Raw genomic sequence first — 17,996 nt, forward strand, 5'->3', positions numbered from 1 at the left:
TCCTCCTCACACAGAGGGAGTTCGTCGATACCCAGAAATGTCTGGGATTCTACATAGTACTTGTTCTGGTTACCTCTGTCCTGCAGACAGTGGCCTCTCTCCTTCCTTCCTTCCTTTCCCCAAAGCTTTCTGCCCTGGAGCTGCTGTGGGTGTAGCAGCTCTCCAATTCTCAGGTGATATCAGAGGGACATGACAATTTACACACTTAAAAACCCAAATTGTGTGGCCGGGCACAGTGGCTCACGCCTGTAATCCTAGCACTCTGGGAGGCTGAGGCGGGAAGATCGCTCGAGGTGGGGAGTTCAAAACCAGCCTGAGCAAGAGCGAGACCCCGTCTCTACTATAAATAGAAAGAAATTAATTGGCCAACTAACATATAGAAAAAATTAGCCGGGCATGGTGGCGCATGCCTGTAGTCCCAGCTACTCGGGAGGCTGAGGCAGGAGGATCGCTTGAGCCCAGGAGTTTGAGGTTGCTGTGAGCGAGGCTGACGCCACGGCAGTCGCTCTAGCCTGGGCAACAAAGCGAGACTCTGTCTCAAAAATAAATAAATAACCCAAATTGTGGCTCAGACCTTACTACCCTGGGAAGTGCATCAACCCTCCTGGCCATACTTCTGGGGCCCTTGTCCCCAGCCAAATGCCTCCCTCTTCTCTCTTGGGACTCTTGTCCTCTTGCCTCACCTTTCAGAGCCAGACATGCCTGTGTAGTGCTTGATCCTAAACCAGGGAGATCTTTCCCCAAGAGAAACTCTTGTTTTCCTTGCTGGAAAACCACTCCAATTCCAGCCATTCTGTTTAATTGAGGTGAAATTCACACACATAAAATGAACCTTTTTTTTTCTTTTTTTTTTGAGACAGAGTCTCACTCTGTTGCCCAAGCTGGAGTGCCGTGGCGTCAGCCTAGCTCACAGCAAGCTCCAATTCCTGGGCTTAAGCAATCCTCCTGCCTCAGCCTCCCGAGTAGCTGGGACTACAGGCATGTGCCACCATGCGCTGCTAATTTTTTATATAAATGTTTTTAGTTGGCCAATTAATTTCTTTCTATTTATAGTAGAGAGAGGTCTCGCTCTTGCTCAGGCTGGTTTTGATCTCCTGACCTCAAGCAATCCTCCCGCCTCGGCCTCCCAGAGTGCTAGGATTGCAGGCGTGAGCCACCGCGCCCGGCCTAACCATTTTTTTTAACGAGATGAGATCTCACTCTGTCACCCAAGGTGGAGTGCATTGCTGTGATCACTGCAGCCTTCAACTCCTGGGCTCAAGTGATCCTCCTGCCTCAGCCTCCCCAAATGCTGGGATTACAGGTGTGAACCATGACACCCAGCTCACGTTTTGTGTGTTAGTGTCTGAGGTTACATCTGTGTTTTATCAGCTTGTGGGACTGCGTTCTCCAATATTTCTGTACAACACCTTCAGGAATCCCTGTGTGTCTGGTGGCTTGTGACTAAATTGTGTCAGTGGGATTGTGGAATTTTGCCTGATTGGTCTATATGCATGCACAGACACACAACTACATGTGCAGGTATGACCAAGGGACCAGGAGATTGTGTCACTATGTAATTGCATGGCTGTATGACTATACATGATGTGTCTGTGATGTGTGTCCATGTCCCCTACCCAGGCTCCCAGGGCACCGGAGTGGAGGTCTCTGTTGTGGAACCTCAGATCTTGGCCCCATGTTTGGCAAAAATCAAGCAGCAGCTAGGGGCAGAGCCACCGTATGGGTCTGCTGCAGTTCAGGTACAGCCTGTGGCATGATCCAGCAGTCCCAGCCTCCCTCCCGGCCCGCGTTGCACTGGAGCAGCTGTAACTGCACCGGCCTCAGCTGCCTCCACGGTCCTATGCAGTGACAACTGAGGGCCCATGGCAGACACTGGCGGGCTGCTTGGCAAGGGGCTCCCTCCTGCCACAGTGCTCAGATGCTAGGAGCTCCCAACCCAGGCGATTTAAGCCATGTTTATTTGAAGACCCAATCCCCCAACCCCCCCATTCACCAGGGGACAGAGCTCTGGCTGGTCTGGGCCCCCACCTGATAGCAGCCTCCAGCATCTGGGGTGTCTGATAATGCTTGGCAGGGAGTTCGTGCCAAGTCCCGCCATCAGCATGGCTGTTGCTGTTTATTGGGGAGGGGGACGGTTGCAGAGCCCTGCTTGGGGGACAGGGGGTCCCACAGACTGTTCCCAGCATACCTATGCTACCTGTCACCCCTTCTCCAGGAAGGTAAACAGAGACCAGGCCCCCAAGTCTCTCCTTCTTTGGGGATCCAGTGCCTTTCTTTGTACCTGAACCCCCAACCACTGAGCCCCCAGCCCCTGATGTCTGACGTGGCCTTGGATGCAGGGTCAGTATTCAAGGCCCAGCCACAAACAGGCTGAAGCGAGATCTGTTCCCCAGAAACAGTGACCCCCCGCCTTGTCTGCCCCTTATCAGGGGCTGCAGCCAATCAGCTGAGGGCAGAGAGGAGCCCTCCAAGAGGCCATCAGAGCCTCAGAGCCCACGAGGCAGCCAAGGGAGAGGAGGCCTGAGGCCCAGGGTGGGCGCCAGCCAGCCATGGCCGCAGCAGAGACCGCCTTGCCCTCTATCGGCACACTCACCGCCCTGGGCCCTTTCCCGGAGGCGCAGGAGGACTTCCTCAAGGTAGGGCCAGGCGAGGTCTGGGTGGGGTGGCTGGGACCCAGGGCCACAGCCACAGAGCATGGGGGCCAGGCCTGTACCTTGTCCTGGAATCAAGAGACCTGGCCAGGACTGAGGTCCCTGCGGCCCGGGGCAGGGATCTAAGCTTGGTCTGGGGGAGGGTGGTCTAGGGGGCTGAGGCTCTGGGTAGGGCTTGTTTCTGTATTAGCAAACTGAGGCTCTGAGCCGAACACCCACATGGGTCTAGGCTGAGAGAGACAACCCCTGCACGTTGGTGGAGAACGGTGAATATGCCTGGGGACACCCAACATTTGGTAATTAATCTTGCTGGGAGACAGGGAAGGAGAGAGAGGTTCAGGGGGGGAAACTGAGTCAACAACTGGGGCCCTCCCAGCCTTTCATCTCTAGCTCTGCTACCCCTTCCCCCATCTCTGAGTGTGGTTCCAGATAATGGAAGTCTTATCTTCTGTCCCCAGCCAGACCTGATCCTCCTCTGTCCCTGGGGCTGAGGGGCTTGGGGGGGGGCAGCGTGGGGGAGTGGGATAGACTGACAACGGACAGGAAAAGACCCTTTTCCAAAGCCTCTGGCCAGGCTGTCCCCATCAGGGCGCCCAGCCCTTGCTGTCCCCACTTGGGGTCCCTTCGTGTCCACCGAAGCCTCAAACCGCCCGCTCCCTCCTGCAGTGGTGGCGCTCTGAAGAGGAGCAGGATATGGGCCCGGGTCCCCCCGCCCCCATGGGGCAGCCCCCCCACGTGAAGCTGGAGTTGGAGGACCCGCCCAGGGAGGACGAAGACAATGACAGGGACGCAGATGTCACCTGGGACCTGGATCTCCTGCTCACCAACTTCTCCGTCCCGGAGCAGGGTGGCGTGCCCCGAACCTGCGCTCTGGCGCCCGGCGAGGGGCCTGGGGCGCAATACCCGCCGCCGCCGCCGCCCGAGACTCGGGGCGCGTATGCGGCCGGCCCGGGGTCGGTGGCTGGGCTCTTGGGTCCCGAGGAGCCCCTGGGCTGGGCGCGCCCTGTCCTGCGAGCCCCGACCCCGGACGCCTTCGTGGGCCCAGCCCTGGCCCCGGCCCCCGAGCCCAAGGCGCTGCAGCTGCAGACGGTGTACCCCGCGCCGGGCGCCGGCTCCTCCGGTAGCTACTTCCCCAGGACCGGGTTTTCAGTGCCCACGGCGCCGGGCGCCCCCTACGGGCTGCTGTCCGGGTACCCCGCGCTGTACCCGACGCCGCAGTACCAAGGGCACTTCCAGCTCTTCCGCGGGCTCCCAGCGCCCGCGCCCGGCCCCGCCACGCGCCCCTCTTTCCTGAGTTGCCTGGGACCCGGGACGGCGGGCGCCGGACTCGGAGGGACCGCAGGAGACCCAGGCGCGACCGCCGAAGCCGCACAGTCCAAGCGCAGCCGGCGCTCGTGGGCGCGCAAGAGGCAGGCGGCGCACACGTGCGCGCACCCGGGCTGCGGCAAGAGCTACACCAAGAGCTCGCACCTGAAGGCGCATCTGCGCACGCACACCGGTGAGTGGGCGGGGCCCGGGCCTGGGGGCGGGGCTGGAGGCGGGGCCCGGGAGTCCAGCGCGACCGGGAAGCCGAAATCCAGGAGCAAGGGGTGGAGCTAGAGGCAGAGACCCGGCGCAAGTGGCGGGACTGGAAGGCCGGAGGCGGGGCTAAAGGCAGGGTCCTGGAGCAAGGGCGGGGCAGAGGCGGCAGGGGGCGGGCCCGGAAGTTCAGGCAGGGGCAGAGGACCCAGGCAGCGGTCTAGAAAACGGGTAGGGGCAAAGAGAGGGTGGGGAGCTGACGGCTAAGACCTGGGCCACAGATGAGCGGAGGAGCGGAAAGCAGGACGGGGCTAGAGTGGGGAAGCTTCTGAGAGTGGACAAGCTTGGAATGCCAGGGTCTCAGGAGCCATGGTATTCCCAGGCACGTGGCTGCTTGGCAAGGAGGCGCCACCAGACGTGTACGCAGTGTGGCTGGGGCCCCGGGGTGAGACAGGGGCAGAATCAGTTTCAGGGGCGGCTCACAAAGGAAGGGCCCAGATGTGGAGGCAGGTCTAGGACAGTGGAAACAGCTGGGAAACAGAAGAGGGGCGTAGGCATAGGAGGTGAAGCTGGATCCCAAGGAGTGGAAGACAGGGGCGGGGCCATGGAACAGAGGAGGGGGGAGGCCTATGCCTAAGGGGGTCCAGACAACTGTACAGACCTGTCCCTGGGGAGCAGGAGGGCAGGGCCATGTCTAGCAGGGACAGAGAGTAATCACTGGGGACAGGGCCTGGAACGCGAGTAGATTTCAGGGCTCAAGAGACCAAGATCTAGGGCAAGGTTGGGCAGCAGCTGCAAGGTCCCGTGGTGCATGGAAGCTGGAACACAAGCAGCAGGACCAAAGGATGGCAGTGAGACAGTATTGTGCAGGGACAGGGTGCCAGAGCACAAGAAGTGGAGCCAGTGGAGTAGGGGACGGGCTTGGGCCCAGGAAATGAGAAAGGGCGTGGTGCTAGCCACTGGTGCAGAGGAAGGTTCAGGGTTGCAGAGGGTGAGACCTGGGTGCAGATGCTGGATGGCCCCTAAATTTTGCCGCGTAGGTGCTTCCCTTGCCTCGCCCTAGTCCCAGCCAGACTGAGTAAAGGGCAGGGGACCAGGGGGTGGACAACGGCGCTCACAGTTTCCTCGCACCCCCGCCCCCAGGAGAGAAGCCATACGCCTGCACTTGGGACGGCTGCGGGTGGAGGTTTGCACGCTCGGACGAGCTGACCCGCCACTACCGGAAGCACACAGGACAGCGCCCCTTCCGCTGCCAGCTCTGCTCGCGCGCTTTTTCGCGCTCCGACCACCTGGCCTTGCACATGAAGCGCCACCTTTGAGCCCTGCCCCGGCACAGGGCAGGGCCTGTGGGACTGGGGATGGAAGAACAGGAGTGGATCCACACAGGGCGGTTTTCCCAAAGACGGACCCTCGCTGGATTGGCGGCCCCACAGACCCACTGAGGCATCAAGGACTGACCCGTAGACCTGGGGGAGCCTCCAGCGGAAGTTCTCGCATGTCCAGAGTCACACAGAGAGAGACGAGAAACGGTCACGCAGACCCAGCGAGACAGACCAAATACACGGACTCAGACGGACACTCAGATCAGCTCACAGGAGGCCCTGGACAGCGGGAAGAGGAGGGGGTGAGGCTTCCCAGAGACCCTGGGTCTGGAGGGGGCTTCACTCCGCGACTCTTCCTGACGCCCACGTGGTGGCTGGCATGAGCTGTGAATGGTTCTGGGTCTATAAAAATGTTCCCCCCATAAAGCTTCAGTGTTGGCTTGAGTCTGTGGGTTTTGGGGGGCTGGAAGGTGGGAGGAGGCTGTACCTCCAGAGGTGATCGTAAGGAGCCATACACACCCGCATCTCCCAAACCTCAGTGACACCCGTCACCTCTGACAACCCCCCCTTGGGCCCTGCAGGCCTTGCTGCCCTCTCATCTCCCCCAAGATCAGGCTACACTGTCCCGTCTCGTGCCTGGAACCCCGGGAACACTCACAGCAACCGTCCCCCTCCACTTAAGAGCCCTCAGCCGGGCCCCAGAGCCCTACCACCCTGCCGCCATCCAAAGTGACCCCTTGGCTAGCATGGGAAGCCCCCTCCCCCCGGCCTCCCGCAGGGGAAAACGTGCAGAACGAAAAGGGGGTTGGATCCGGAGCACAAACTCCCTCCCCTTAAGAGAGCAAAAGTTGTAGGGCTGGAAAGGAAAAAAATCCAAACCTGCGCCTGATCAGGAAGCCAGGGCGGGAGCGGGGTGGGACGGAAGAACGCGGGCTGAGATTGGCCACCAGGGGCAGAGCGGAGGCGGGGCTCGGGGAGGTGCAATCGGACGCGGGACCTCCGGGCCCGCCGTGGGCGTGGCCTGAGCAGAGCCGGGGGCGGAGCCTATCGGGGATCGAGTCCGCGGGAGGCAGGACGCGGCCTCCGCCCCGCCCCGTCGGGGGCGGGGCCTGCAGGGAGGGACGGCCCAGAGAAAGCCGGCCCCCAGAGGACCCATCTGGTCTCCGGGCGGAATCTCGGTTCTCGTGACCGCCCCGAGGCCGAGTTCCCGGGCGAGTTTGGGCAAGTCAGAGGCTCGAGGAGCTGCCCCTGGCCCTGCGCGTGACCCAGGGCCCCACAGTCCCGACACAGATTTCTCGATCCCAGCCACAGAGCTGCGATGAGCCCGCTGCTGCTGGCCGCGCTGCTGTGGGTCCCAGCCGGGGCCCTGACCTGCTACGGGGACTCGGGGCAGCCCGTGGACTGGTGAGTGCGCGGGCGCCGGCCATCCCCCCGAGGTTAAGCGTGGGCGCCGCGCCGGGGGACACCCCTCGGGATGGCTTCGCTCCTCGGTGATCCTTCTCTCCCCCCTCCTCCTCCGTCTCTGTGAACTCCCCGCCCTCCAGGTTCGTGGTGTACAAGCTGCCGATCAATAGCGGGTCCCAGGATGCGTCGCAGAGCGGGCTGCGGTACAAGTACTTGGACCCGGACTCAGGGGGCTGGCGCGACGGCGCTGGGCTCATCGACAGCTCGGCGGGGGCGGTGGGCCGCAGCCTGCAGCCGCTGTACCGGAGCAACGCCAGCCAGGTGAGGGGGCGCCCGCTGACCCTGGGCTGCGAGTCCGTGCCGGGAACTTCAGGTTGCCTTTGCCCACCCCTTTGCAGCTCGCCTTCCTTCTCTACAATGACCAGCCGCCTAAGGCCAGCAGGGATCAGCACTCTTCCAGGCGTGGACACACGAAGGGTGACACCTGGATTGGGGGCTGGGGGGAGTGGGGATATGCTTTCCCTACACCTTTTCCCAAGCTAAGCTCTGACCTTTGTGGGGGGTGGGGTGCCTGCCCAATCGGACTCTGGGCTTGTTTCCTCGTCCTAGCATTGCTCTGGACTAAGAGAATTTACACTTGACCCTGCTGCACGGTCTCCAAGCCCCCCTGCCAACTGAGTGTGTTCCAGGTTGCAGGTGGGCTTGCTGGGATGCCCTGAGCAGGCCCCACTGACTGCCTTCTTCTGGTCTAGGTGTCTTGCTCATGGGCCAAGATGGGGGCTTGTGGCTGGTCCACAGTGTGCCACGCTTCCCTCCACACCCCTCCCCTGCTGGATACAGATGGCCTTACAATGCCCGTGTCAACGGGCAGACCCTGCTCTGTGTGTCCTTCCCCCTTACCCAGTTCCTGAAGATTGGTGAGTAGAGGAAGAGCAGAGCCAGGGCTGGGGGCGGGGTGAGGCAGGACAATTCCCAGATTCCAAGGCAGAACCTGGAAAGTTCTCACATCTCCTCCTCCCCTTGTCCTCCAGGCAAGCAGCTCACCTACACCTACCCCCTGGTCTACGACCACCAGCTGGAAGGGGTCTTCGCCCAGAAATTCCCTGACCTGGAGGAGGTGATCAAGGGCCACCACATTCGCGACAAACCCTGGAACAGCAGTGTGACGCTCACGTCACAGGCAGGAGCTACTTTCCAGAGCTTTGTCAAATCTGCACAATTCGGAGATGGTGAGCCCTGAGGCAGGGGGCGGGGAGAGCTCGTTCTCTGCAGAGGGGTGTCTCCTGTGCCCATGGCCCAGGACAAGCCAGGGATGGAGACCGATCTCTCTGGGAAACTTAATCACACGAGAGGTAAACAGTTCCCAGTTTGAATATTGGTTTCTGGCTGTCTGATGTGTATTTAACCTAAGCCTCAGTTTACTCATCTGAAAAGTGAGGATAACGGTGCCCACCTTAAAAAATTGATGTGAATGCATACGAGACATTTGGGAATGGCTAGTAATGTTACTGTTGTCCTTCTTGGAGTTGTTGAAAATTGACAACTGAGCTCAGGAAAGAGAAAGACTGAGTTCAGAATGGGGAAGTGGCCTAGCCATGACCCTGACCCTGACCCCTTTCCTTCCTCTGCAGACCTGTACTCCGGCTGGTTGGCGGGAGCCCTTGGTAGCAACCTGCAGGTCCAGTTCTGGCCAAACTCTCGAGGCATCCTGCCCTCCAACTGCTCGGGGACCTGGAAAGTTCTGGATGTGACCCGGACAGCATTCCCTGGGCCAGCTGGGCCAACCTTCAGTGCCACAGAGGACCATTCCAAATGGTGTGTGGCCCCGGAAGGGCCCTGGGCCTGTGTGGGAGACATGAATCGGAACCAAGGAGAGGAGCACCGGGGTGGGGGCATGCTGTGTGCCCAGCTGCCAGCTCTCTGGAAGGCCTTCCAGCCCCTGGTGAAGGCCTGGGAGCCCTGTAGGGACGAAAGCTGGGCCAGGAAGCCCCACAGAGCCCATGAGAGCTGAGGCTCAGGAACCCATTTGGACTCGACTCTGAATCCCAGTTCAGCCGCCTAACTGTATGATCTTAATTGTGTGCCTTAACCTCCCTGTGACTCAGTCTGATCACCTGCAAAATGAGAACCATAACACATACCACTCAGGGTTGTTGAGGAATAAAAGGAAATGGGCAGATGAGGCTGTTACCTTTTCTTCAGGTGGGCACCGGGTCACAGAACAACGTTGCAGCACCTCTTCTAAGGGTTTGGGGGCAGATGGTGCGTAGGTGAGACCGGAAGTGGCAACACCGGAAGTAGGAACACCGGAAGGGTCCATCCAAATCTACCTCCTCTCTCCAAGGTAACAGGACTGGAGTTCCGGCCCCCACAAGCACCCGGTCATGGGGGTGAAGACACATGTCTCCCCTTGCCAGGGGAGAAGGGGTGACCCCAGAAAACTCACGCAGCACGGACGCGTTTTATTTATATGTGTACATATGTATACAGGCGGCTGTACAGCGCAGGGCCACGGCCCCCTCGGCTATGGGCCTGAGGGTGCGGGGCTGGATGCCCCTTTTTTGGTCAGGCCTGTTGGGGGCACAGCTTCAGCAGGACACCGGGAGGTCAGCCCGACTTCAGGCTTGGTGCCTGGGACCAGGAGGGAGGCGGGCGGGGCTGGGGTTGCTGCGCTGCCTGGCGCACTCTTCGCCAGGGCTGGGGACGGGGCCTGGGGGTCTGGGGAGAGCTTGGGGGAGGCGGGCTTGGAGCGAGGCCCGCTCAGCGTGGTCCGCTCCTCCACCACCTCCAGCACCCAGCGCTCTCGGCCCCGGGGGGCCTCGGCCCCGGGAGGGACCAGGGGCGCGGATTCCTGCAACCCCTTGGAGTCCACGGCCGGAGGCTCGGGCGCCTCAGCCTTAGCCCCGGGCCGCGCAGGCTCTACGACAATGGGCACCGGGGGCGTGCCCGCCTCGCCGGAGCTGCTGCGCCGGCCTGTCTCGTGTTCCTGCACGGGGCTCAGCGCCGCCTTGGCCACAGCCCTGGCCACCCCGCCTGTGCCTTCCTCCGTCTGCACGCTCTGGTGCCGCGTGCAGCTGGAGTCCCGCTCCAGAGTCCGGCCCCCAGGGGTGGTGGCGCGGGGCGGGGTGCAGGCCTCGGCGCCCCCCGGGGACTCCTTCTCCCTGCTGGACGCTGGCGGCCTGGGGGCGCCCTCCGGCACCAATGGGTCCGCGCCCAGGCTCAGGGGCGACTCCTGGCGGCCCAGGCGGCGGACGGCGACCTGCCTGGGTGCGCCAGGGCCCTCCACAGGGGGTGTCTCGCCGTCGGACTCGGCAAGGCTGTGCAGGGCCAGTTCGCCATGGAAGTCCTTGCGGAAATCCGGGTGGCCCACCTCGAGGCTGTGTTTGCGCAGCGCGCCCTTCTTGTCGGCGCCCAGCGAGGCGCCCAGCTTCTCTGCCGACTGCACGCGCTTCAGGAGCGGCGAGCGCGGGGGCTCAGCACTCTTGGGGCGCGGGCGCACGACGGGTGGCGAGGAATGCAGCTTGGCCGGGAAGCTCTGCGTCGTGTGCGAGCTGCCCACCGTGTGACCCGGCAGGGGCGGGGGCGACGCCTGCGTAGGGGACGGCGTGTGTGCCAGCGGCGACAGGGGGATGTTTCCTGCCGACTTGCAGCGCGCAGAGCGGTACTGGCGGTGGAGCTTTGGCGACAGGCCGTGCAGCGTGCTGGGCCGGATGTGGTGAGACGCCGACGACGCTGGCGAGTTGGGCGTGCTCGAGGCTGGGGAGCTGCTCTGGGACGAGGCGCCTGCGGGCGAGAGGAGGTGCAGCCGGCAATGAGTCCCGCCCGGCACCAGCCAGGCCACCCCGTCTGCTCCACCAGGCCCAGGCCCAGGTGTACCTAGGTAGGCGGAGTCGGGCGTGGAGCGGTAGCTGTGCGTGGGTGAGCGGGCCGGCAGCCCGTGCGTGGGCGAGCCCGGGAGACTGTCGCTGGACGACAGTGAGCGGTTCAGCGATGACAGCGAGCGACTAGTGTGCAGAAGGTTCGACTGCTTCGTGATCTTCCGGAAGAGAGAGCTGCGCTTCTTGCTGCAGGACAGAGAGGGGCCACCTAGCCTGGATCCAGATGCCCGAGCTCCTGGCCCCTCCCACTTCAGGACACCTGTAACCGCCCAGCCCTTCTGGACCCGCCCTCTCCAGCTATAATCCACCTATCAAGACAAAGAACTTCCAGTCCAAGCTAGAAACATCCAAACAAAACCAATCTCTTCTGGCCCCGCCCACCTCTCTAACCCCGCCCTCTCCCACTGCAATCCGCCTATCAGGACGGGAAGAAATTCACTCACTCAGCCTGTCTGGCTCCCCTGACTCACTCAAATCCCATCCCAGCTCCTTGTCTGGGCCAAACCCATTAATCAAAACAACACTCTTGGCCGGGCGCGGTGGCTCACGCCTGTAATCCTAGCACTCTGGGAGGCCGAGGCGGGCGGATTGCTCCAGGTCAGGAGTTTGAAACCAGCCTGAGCAAGAGCGAGACCCCGTCTCCACTATAAATAGAAAGAAATTAATTGGCCAACTAATATATATAGAAAAAATTAGCCAGGCATGGTGGTGCATGCCTGTAGTGCCAGCTACTAGGGAGGCTGAGGCAGGAGGATCGCTTGAGCCCAGGAGTTTGAGGTTGCTGTGAGCTAGGCTGACGCCACGGCACTCACTCTAGCCTGGGCAACAAAGTGAGACTCTGTCTCAAAAAAAAAACATTCTTCTCTGGCCCCACCCACCTCTCTCCTAGGTCTTCCCATCTCTATAAGGGAAAAAATTATTTTAGTTGTCACAGTCTTGCCTGGCATGCTCATTCCAGATAGAAATTTTAACCTAGCCTCTTCTAGTGCAGTTTAAACACATCTAACAGGACAGAACCATCTCCTGGACCATCTCCTAGACCCTTCCTTCTCCAAACAGTGCCCTCTCCAGGTCACATCCGCTGGCACTGCCCATCTGCCCAAGACCCTCCCACGGTGCTTCTCCTCCAGCCTAGAAACCTGGTACAGCTTCCTTTCCCGGCCCCTCCAATTTTCCCAGCCCCTCTTAACTTGTATGTCCTCTTGTCTGCTCTTCTGTCATTGGTTCCAGCCGCCTTTCCTGTGCACTTCGGTCCTCACCTCCGCCCCGCCAGCCTCAGCCCCGCCCACTGCTCAAAAACTGCGCAGTCTATAGCTCCGCCCACCTCTCCTGGCCCTCCTTGGCAGAGGGCCGCTTGTTCCTCCGAGCCATTTTGGCCTTGTAGCTGCTGCGTCTTGCGGGGCCAATGCGGATAGAGGTATTTTCGAAGGGCGTTGTGGTCACTGCCACCTTGTTGCCACTCTGGAGGAAGAATGGAGGAGGAGAGCCCTGTTGGCGGCCGCTCGGGCCTCCCCTACCCTCCACCAGCGCACCCCCTCCCCTGCACTCACCTTAAGGATCAGCTCCACGACCTCAGGATGCACCATGCCATGCACCGGCTCCCCATTCACGTGGGTGATAAGATCCCCTGCACAGAGCCCTGCCTCTTGGGCTGGGCCCCCTTCTTCCACATGCTAGGGGCAGAGCAGCACACGGGGGCAGCATTAATGAAATTGGTAACAAGGAAGGCTCCTAAGCTTATGTGCCAGACACCTAGCTCTGCATGCACCATAATCCTCATAACACCACGTGAAACAGTGCATTTTGCAGATGAAGAAACTGAGGCTTGGAGAGGGAAGTGACACAGGGGGTCACGGAGGACTCTCGCCCAGACGAACTGGCTGCAGAGTTCCAAAGGTCCATCATTTCTGGGGGCCCATGTCTCCCCTCAGCCCCCTCCCTTGGATACAGATCGCACACGTGAGTGCTCACCCAGACAATGTGGTGCACGCTGTAGACATCTGAATCACCCATGTAGACGCGGATGGCTCGTAGTGTGAAGCCATACTTCTTGCCTGAGCGTTGGATAGTGATGGGGGAGCGGAGCCCAGTGACAGCTGGTGAGTAGTCCCGGCTGGGTGAGGAGTCCCGTGAGGATGGGTTGGAGGAGAGAGATCGTGGGGACATGGGGCTGGCAAGGGGTGAGCTTCCATGTGGGTCCACTGCAGACACAGAACCATGGTCAGAGGTCAGAGCCAACAAGACATAGATCTCCCTGTATCTGCTCCTCCCTCCGCCCAAGTCAAAGTCCCAGAGCAGCCTCTCATTGGTCCATCTTGGAGCCAATCACTGTGGACAGGGAAAATGCAGTATTTTCATTGGTCTGTCCCAGCTGGAATGCTGACAGCCCCTCCCCTGGCAGGCGGGGCCCGGCATTACCTGCAGGAATCATGACAGACAAAGCAGTGGCCGAGGCTGACTTGATGACTTTGCCCCCAGTACGAGAAGGCCTTTTCTCTACCACCGGATCCCCTGACAGCTGCTGGTGCCGTGCCCGGCGCAGAACCAGGTCGCTCGTGGCCCTAGCACCTGATGGGTCCCCATCCTTCAAGGGTGGGCAGAGGTCACCTGGGCGTGGACGGTCAGCTGCAATAGAAAGCATGCTGGTTAGGGGTCAGTCCAAGGCCAGGGGCTTTCTCACATGCTGTTTCCTCTGCCCTGAATGCTCTTCCCACTTTTCTCCCGTTGCCCGATTGTGAGTGTTATCAGAGCAGTAACATGCGTCCGGCACTGCCCCTAATGAAGAAGAGTACCCTGTGTCAGTCTGTATCACTGACTGGGCATGGCAGCGGGGTATTCTTGATGTTAAGAATCTCAGGTTGCAGAGTGAATAAATAGTACATGAGATCTTGCATAAGCAGTACCAGGCTCATCGAATGCTCAATATATGGCCACTGGGGAATTGGGAAAGGTAGCAGAAGAGGGCACTCACTGGCCTCGGGGTCCCCGGCGCTCGGGGTACCTTCCCCTTGAACCGCCTCTTTGGGGGCCCGTGCATCCAGCGAGCCTGGAGGGTCGGAGCTGGGCCGGGGAGGCCTGCGCAGCCGGACTTCATCCTCGTCCTCTTGGGGGGCGCTGAAGCGGCTCGGCTCCAGCAGTGCCGAAAAACGGCGACGCGCGCCCAACGGGGGACTGGCCTCCCCTTCCAGGAAACTGGCCTCCGAGGCGGAGAAACGCTTGCTACTGCAAGAAGGGGGCGTGGTCAGAGGAGACACGCCCCTCGATCCCGCCCCCAAACCCAGTAGTTCCTCTGCTCACATCTCCGGGGAGCCCCCTCTCCAGGTCTTCTCACGGAGGGTCAGGCCGCCCAGCCCCTCCCGCTTGCCGGCCACCTTCTCCTCCGGACCCTTGGCACTCGGCTCCCGCTTGCTGCCTCCTGCTGACGCTACGGGGGTCTTGGGCTCATGCTGCGACAGCTGCTCCATGCTGCTGTACACCTGCAAGGGGGTAGGATGTGGTGGGAGGCAAGTAAAGTCCTCCCAACGCCCCCACCTCCGGTGCCAGCTTCGCTCCCGAGCTAATCAGCTTCCTGCCACTGAATCCGCCCAAACTGCGCTCCATTCTCCGCGGCCAGGGCCCCCCAGCAACCTACAATTCCTCAGCTCGGGCCCCGCCCCATAAAATTAGGGCCTCGATTCTCTGCTAGGCTCCGTCCCTACAATGCCCTGATCAATCAGGTCTCCACCCAGCCCCATCTTCCCAGGGCACCCGTCAGAATTTGTCTACCCTCGCCAGGGCTGGGTGCCGCTCACCAATGCAAATCGTTACTCAAAGCAAGACCTTGTTTGACTTAGGCCCGCCCCCGCGGTCACGTCATCTGCACGCTGACCCCGCCCCCAGGCCTAGCCCCGCCCCACTGTGGGCCTCATCTGCACGACCCTAACAGTTCGCGTTACATTCTGCTCAACGCCAAAGACGCGTCCCTCCTGCCTTCCCGCTGCCCTTGCCACTCCCAGACCCCCCCAGTAACTCCCAGCTCCTGAGACCTCGGGCACCTGGGGCCTTGCCCCCTCCCACAGCCTCTCAAGGCCCCGCCCCCCAGGGGGTCTTGCCTGTCCCAAGCCAGGCCTCGGCCCACCTTGCTGAAGCGCGGCGAGCAGGAGGAGAACTGGCGGATCTCCACGGGCTCCTCCTCGGTGGTGTCATCCTCGTCGTAGGAGTTTACGTGGTGATACCTGTCTGAGCGGGCTGGAGAGGGGCCGGGGCGTGACTGCGGGCACAGGTCCGCTCAGGTCACATCCCCGCGGGAGCCCAGTCCCGGCTCAAGCCAGGCCAGCCGGTCAGGCCACGCCTCTGCCTTATTCTCCAATCGGATTCAGGCCCCGCCCCCAGGCTGGGGCCTGCCCCATTCTCAGAGGCTCCGTGTAGCCCCGCCTCCAGAGTGGCCACGCCCCCAGTCCCGCCCACAGCGCGCTGCGCCTCCGGCCAGCCCAAGTCCCGCCTCTTCTCAGCCCTGGCACCGCCCCCCGGCCCGGACCCAGGCCCAGCCCCTGTCGCCGCCGCACGTCTATCCCAACCCCAGTTTCTTACCTAGCGCTTGGCCTGAGCCCCGCCCCCATGCCAGCCCCGCCCCAGGCTGCCACGCCCCCGAGCGGCCCCCGCCCGGTCCACCACTCCAGCCCTGGCATACCTGGTCCAGCCCCAGCCCGGGATGCCACCCTCCACCCAGGCCCTGCCTCGTGTCCCCGCTCACTGTCGAAGTAGCTAGTGTCATCTTCCGACTCTAGGTGGGGGATGAACTCGGCCTTCTGCCTCAGCAGCCCTGTCCAGTCTAGGTCTCGAAAGAAACTGTGCTGCTTCACCTCAAAGGCACCGCCTGCAAGAGGAGGCATTGCAGCGACAGCCGGCGGCCAGCCCAGCAGCCCAGCCCCCCACGCTCTGCCTTCCGCCCCGGGTCTGCCTCCCGCCAGCCGGCTGCTCGGCGCACCCCTTACCTGCCCCAAGTCGGACGAGGGGATTGGTCTGCAGCAGACTGGATATCAGGAGTTGGGCGTCTGTGGGCAGGGCCTCATCCCCCTCGGGCCACAGGATGTCATCTGCAAAGCAAAGCGGGCCCAGGGGTCGCTTTTGGAGTCCAGGGGGCCCTGGGCTGGCTCCCCATGCACCCCGCCTCCTGCCCGTCCGCTGCAGAGACGCGTACCGCTGATGACCTGTCCAAAGAGCTCTTCCGGCGTGTCCCCGAAGAAAGGCACGCAGCCCACCAGGAACTCGTAGAGGATGATGCCCATGGCCCACCAGTCCACCGGCTTGCCGTAGCCCTGGCGCAGGATGACCTCGGGTGCGATGTACTCTGGGGTCCCACACACCTGGGGGCAGGCTGTCAGCCCGCGCCCTGGCCACAGGAGGGGCCTCGGGGGAGAGCGGCGCCCCCCCCCAGGCCCTGGGACCCCGAGGGCCTGCCGGGTCACTCCACCCGCAGCGACCCCCATGCCCGCACACACACCTGTTTGTCCAGGAACTCCCGGGCGTCCTTCTCGATGTGGCCTTCGTACAAGTTGGTGGTTAGGCTCATGAGTCCCATCTTGGAGAGGCCGAAATCCGTGAGCTTGATGTGACCCATGGAGGTGATGAGGAGGCTGCAGACACGTCGAGGAGGGGTCTCAGAGGCGAGCCCCCCACCCCCCGATTTACCCCTGGGTCTCCCAAGGGGGCAGGGACGCAGTGATGGGAAAGGCGAAAGCTCACTTGTCGGGCTTGAGGTCGCGGTGCACGATGCCGTAGTTGTGCAGGTACTCGAGCGCCAGCACCGTCTCGGCGAAGTACATGCGGGCCATCTCCACAGGCAGCGCCCCGATGTTCTTCAGCAGGGTTGCACAGTCGCCACCTGCAGGCAGGGGAGCCGACCCGCGAGAAGAGGGTGGTAGGTAACCCCAGGCCAGAGCCGAGCACTTGGAGGCGCACCATAGCACCAAGCCCTCACGTTACATTGCACCCATTTTTCAGATAAGGAACACTGAGGCCCAGAGAGGGGCCTCCCTCTCCCCAGGTCACATAAGGAATTGTCTTCTACTAGATTTTTCTTGTCCTCTTAGCTGATCTCCAAAGTTGGTATAATTAGCCTTTTTTTTTTTTTTTTTTAGACGGTGTCTTTGTTTGTCTCTCAGGCTGGAGTGCAGTGGTGCAATCATAGCTCACTGCAGCCCTGAACTCCTAGGTTCAAGTTACCCTTCTGCCTCAGCCTCCAGAGTAGCTGGGACGACAGGTGCATGCCACTATGCCCAACTAATGTTTGTTTGTTTTTTAGAGATGGGGTCTTGCTATGTTGCCTAGGCTGGTCTCAATCTCCTGGCCTCAAGCGAGCCTCCCAAAGTGCTGGGATTAGAGACATGAGCCACCGTTTGAGAGCTGATGAGCCCATGTTGTACACGAAGGGATGGAGCCTCAGAGACAGGTTGGGTCATGCAGGGAGCTGCTGCTGAAGGTGAGGTGTGGTTGGGACCAAAGTCTGTCTGCTTATCCACCCCATCTGGGGGCCACAGCCCTTGGTCTCCTGGCATCTGAACTTTGAGGGTCAAGGGGCCTGAAAATGCAGATTTTTTGGCCTCCACCAGATTTAACATAACTAACGTTGGTATTTTAGGTTTCCCGATATCCATTCCCCATTTTTCTTATGAAGGCTAGATTTCCTTCTGGGTGCAGGGACTGGGTCGGTGTGTAACCCAAGTTGCTCCAGTGACTCAACCCTCCGAATTTTCCCTTTATCTGTAAGGACTACTAAGCCCGTAGGATGTAAGCTGAGCTCTGCCAGATGGCAACCTTTCTATATCAGGGCTTGTCTGGAGGGAAGCCCACACATGGAAGAGCAGAGCCAAGAGATGGAGCAATCCCTGATGATATGGTGTGAGCACCTTGATACAGCCATTCCTGAAGGTGACCTTGATTTTTCAATCACGTGAGCCAATTCATTTATTTCTTTCCTTTTCCCGTGCCCTTTTCCACCAGGTTTAGGTGGGTTTTGGAAGGTGACAAACCAGACTCTCTGAGGATGGGGCCTGGGTATCTGCATTTGAGCACACCTATTGTGTACTTGACTTCCCACAGAGATCTTGATTCTGTTCCCTTCTCTCTTCCTTCACCATGACCCTGGACTAGAGCAGTCACCTCCCCTCTGGTATCCCTTCTTCTGCCTTGCCCACAGCAACAAAACGGAATTTCTTAAAACATAAATCAAACCATGTCAACCC

At 61.0% G+C, this 17,996-nt stretch overlaps 5 protein-coding genes across 7 annotated transcripts in view; 3 read left to right on the forward strand and 2 right to left on the reverse strand.

Moving 5' to 3' along the window:
* GCDH (glutaryl-CoA dehydrogenase) overlaps nt 1–9,140 on the reverse strand; it is a 17,609-nt gene extending 8,469 nt beyond the window's left edge. Inside the window, exon 1 of the mRNA XM_012790434.3 lies at nt 9,087–9,140. The gene's annotated coding sequence lies outside the window, so the exon portion shown is untranslated. The remainder of the gene's footprint in view (nt 1–9,086) is intronic.
* Nucleotides 1–17,996, forward strand: part of PRDX2 (peroxiredoxin 2) — a 146,627-nt gene that overhangs the window by 87,770 nt on the left and 40,861 nt on the right. The window lies entirely within an intron of this gene.
* Nucleotides 2,550–5,917, forward strand: KLF1 (KLF transcription factor 1). Its single transcript, XM_012790439.3, has 3 exons — nt 2,550–2,636; nt 3,318–4,149; nt 5,313–5,917. The coding sequence occupies exons 1-3, from the start codon at nt 2,550–2,552 to the stop codon at nt 5,486–5,488; spliced, it is 1,095 nt and encodes a 364-aa protein (XP_012645893.2). The 3' UTR covers nt 5,489–5,917.
* Nucleotides 6,614–9,075, forward strand: DNASE2 (deoxyribonuclease 2, lysosomal). The gene is made up of 6 exons (XM_012790444.3): nt 6,614–6,895; nt 7,036–7,216; nt 7,294–7,372; nt 7,648–7,812; nt 7,927–8,124; nt 8,527–9,075. The coding sequence occupies exons 1-6, from the start codon at nt 6,810–6,812 to the stop codon at nt 8,904–8,906; spliced, it is 1,089 nt and encodes a 362-aa protein (XP_012645898.2). The 5' UTR covers nt 6,614–6,809; the 3' UTR covers nt 8,907–9,075.
* The window catches only part of MAST1 (microtubule associated serine/threonine kinase 1), a 29,193-nt gene continuing 20,564 nt past the window's right edge, over nt 9,368–17,996 (reverse strand). Inside the window, exons 14-27 of one of the 2 annotated variants that reach the window (XM_075998085.1) lie at nt 16,498–16,636; nt 16,256–16,388; nt 15,953–16,118; nt 15,747–15,848; nt 15,506–15,628; nt 14,891–15,000; nt 14,071–14,249; nt 13,745–13,995; nt 13,192–13,398; nt 12,745–12,974; nt 12,324–12,446; nt 12,098–12,234; nt 10,772–10,959; nt 9,368–10,678 (exon numbers count right to left, since the gene is read on the reverse strand). In XM_075998085.1, the coding sequence (XP_075854200.1) occupies nt 9,420–10,678; nt 10,772–10,959; nt 12,098–12,234; nt 12,324–12,446; nt 12,745–12,974; nt 13,192–13,398; nt 13,745–13,995; nt 14,071–14,249; nt 14,891–15,000; nt 15,506–15,628; nt 15,747–15,848; nt 15,953–16,118; nt 16,256–16,388; nt 16,498–16,636 (3,347 nt within the window). In that variant the 3' untranslated portion in view covers nt 9,368–9,419. The remainder of the gene's footprint in view (nt 10,679–10,771; nt 10,960–12,097; nt 12,235–12,323; nt 12,447–12,744; nt 12,975–13,191; nt 13,399–13,744; nt 13,996–14,070; nt 14,250–14,890; nt 15,001–15,505; nt 15,629–15,746; nt 15,849–15,952; nt 16,119–16,255; nt 16,389–16,497; nt 16,637–17,996) is intronic. The other variant, XM_075998084.1, reaches the window with a different exon arrangement.

The sequence above is a fragment of the Microcebus murinus genome, chromosome 27 (assembly GCF_040939455.1).
Source record: "Microcebus murinus isolate Inina chromosome 27, M.murinus_Inina_mat1.0, whole genome shotgun sequence".
NCBI lineage: Eukaryota > Metazoa > Chordata > Mammalia > Primates > Cheirogaleidae > Microcebus > Microcebus murinus.

Bases quoted from the DNA above. Each gene is read 5' to 3' on its own strand.
- KLF1 (XM_012790439.3), top strand. From the start codon at position 2,550: ATGGCCGCAGCAGAGACCGCCTTGCCCTCTATCGGCACACTCACCGCC. The intron at 2,637-3,317 runs GTAGGGCCAGGC...TCCCTCCTGCAG, and splicing joins CGCAGGAGGACTTCCTCAAG to TGGTGGCGCTCTGAAGAGGA. The intron at 4,150-5,312 runs GTGAGTGGGCGG...CCCCGCCCCCAG, and splicing joins GCATCTGCGCACGCACACCG to GAGAGAAGCCATACGCCTGC.
- DNASE2 (XM_012790444.3), top strand. From the start codon at position 6,810: ATGAGCCCGCTGCTGCTGGCCGCGCTGCTGTGGGTCCCAGCCGGGGCC. The intron at 7,373-7,647 runs GTGACACCTGGA...CTTCTGGTCTAG, and splicing joins CAGGCGTGGACACACGAAGG to GTGTCTTGCTCATGGGCCAA. The intron at 8,125-8,526 runs GTGAGCCCTGAG...CTTCCTCTGCAG, and splicing joins ATCTGCACAATTCGGAGATG to ACCTGTACTCCGGCTGGTTG.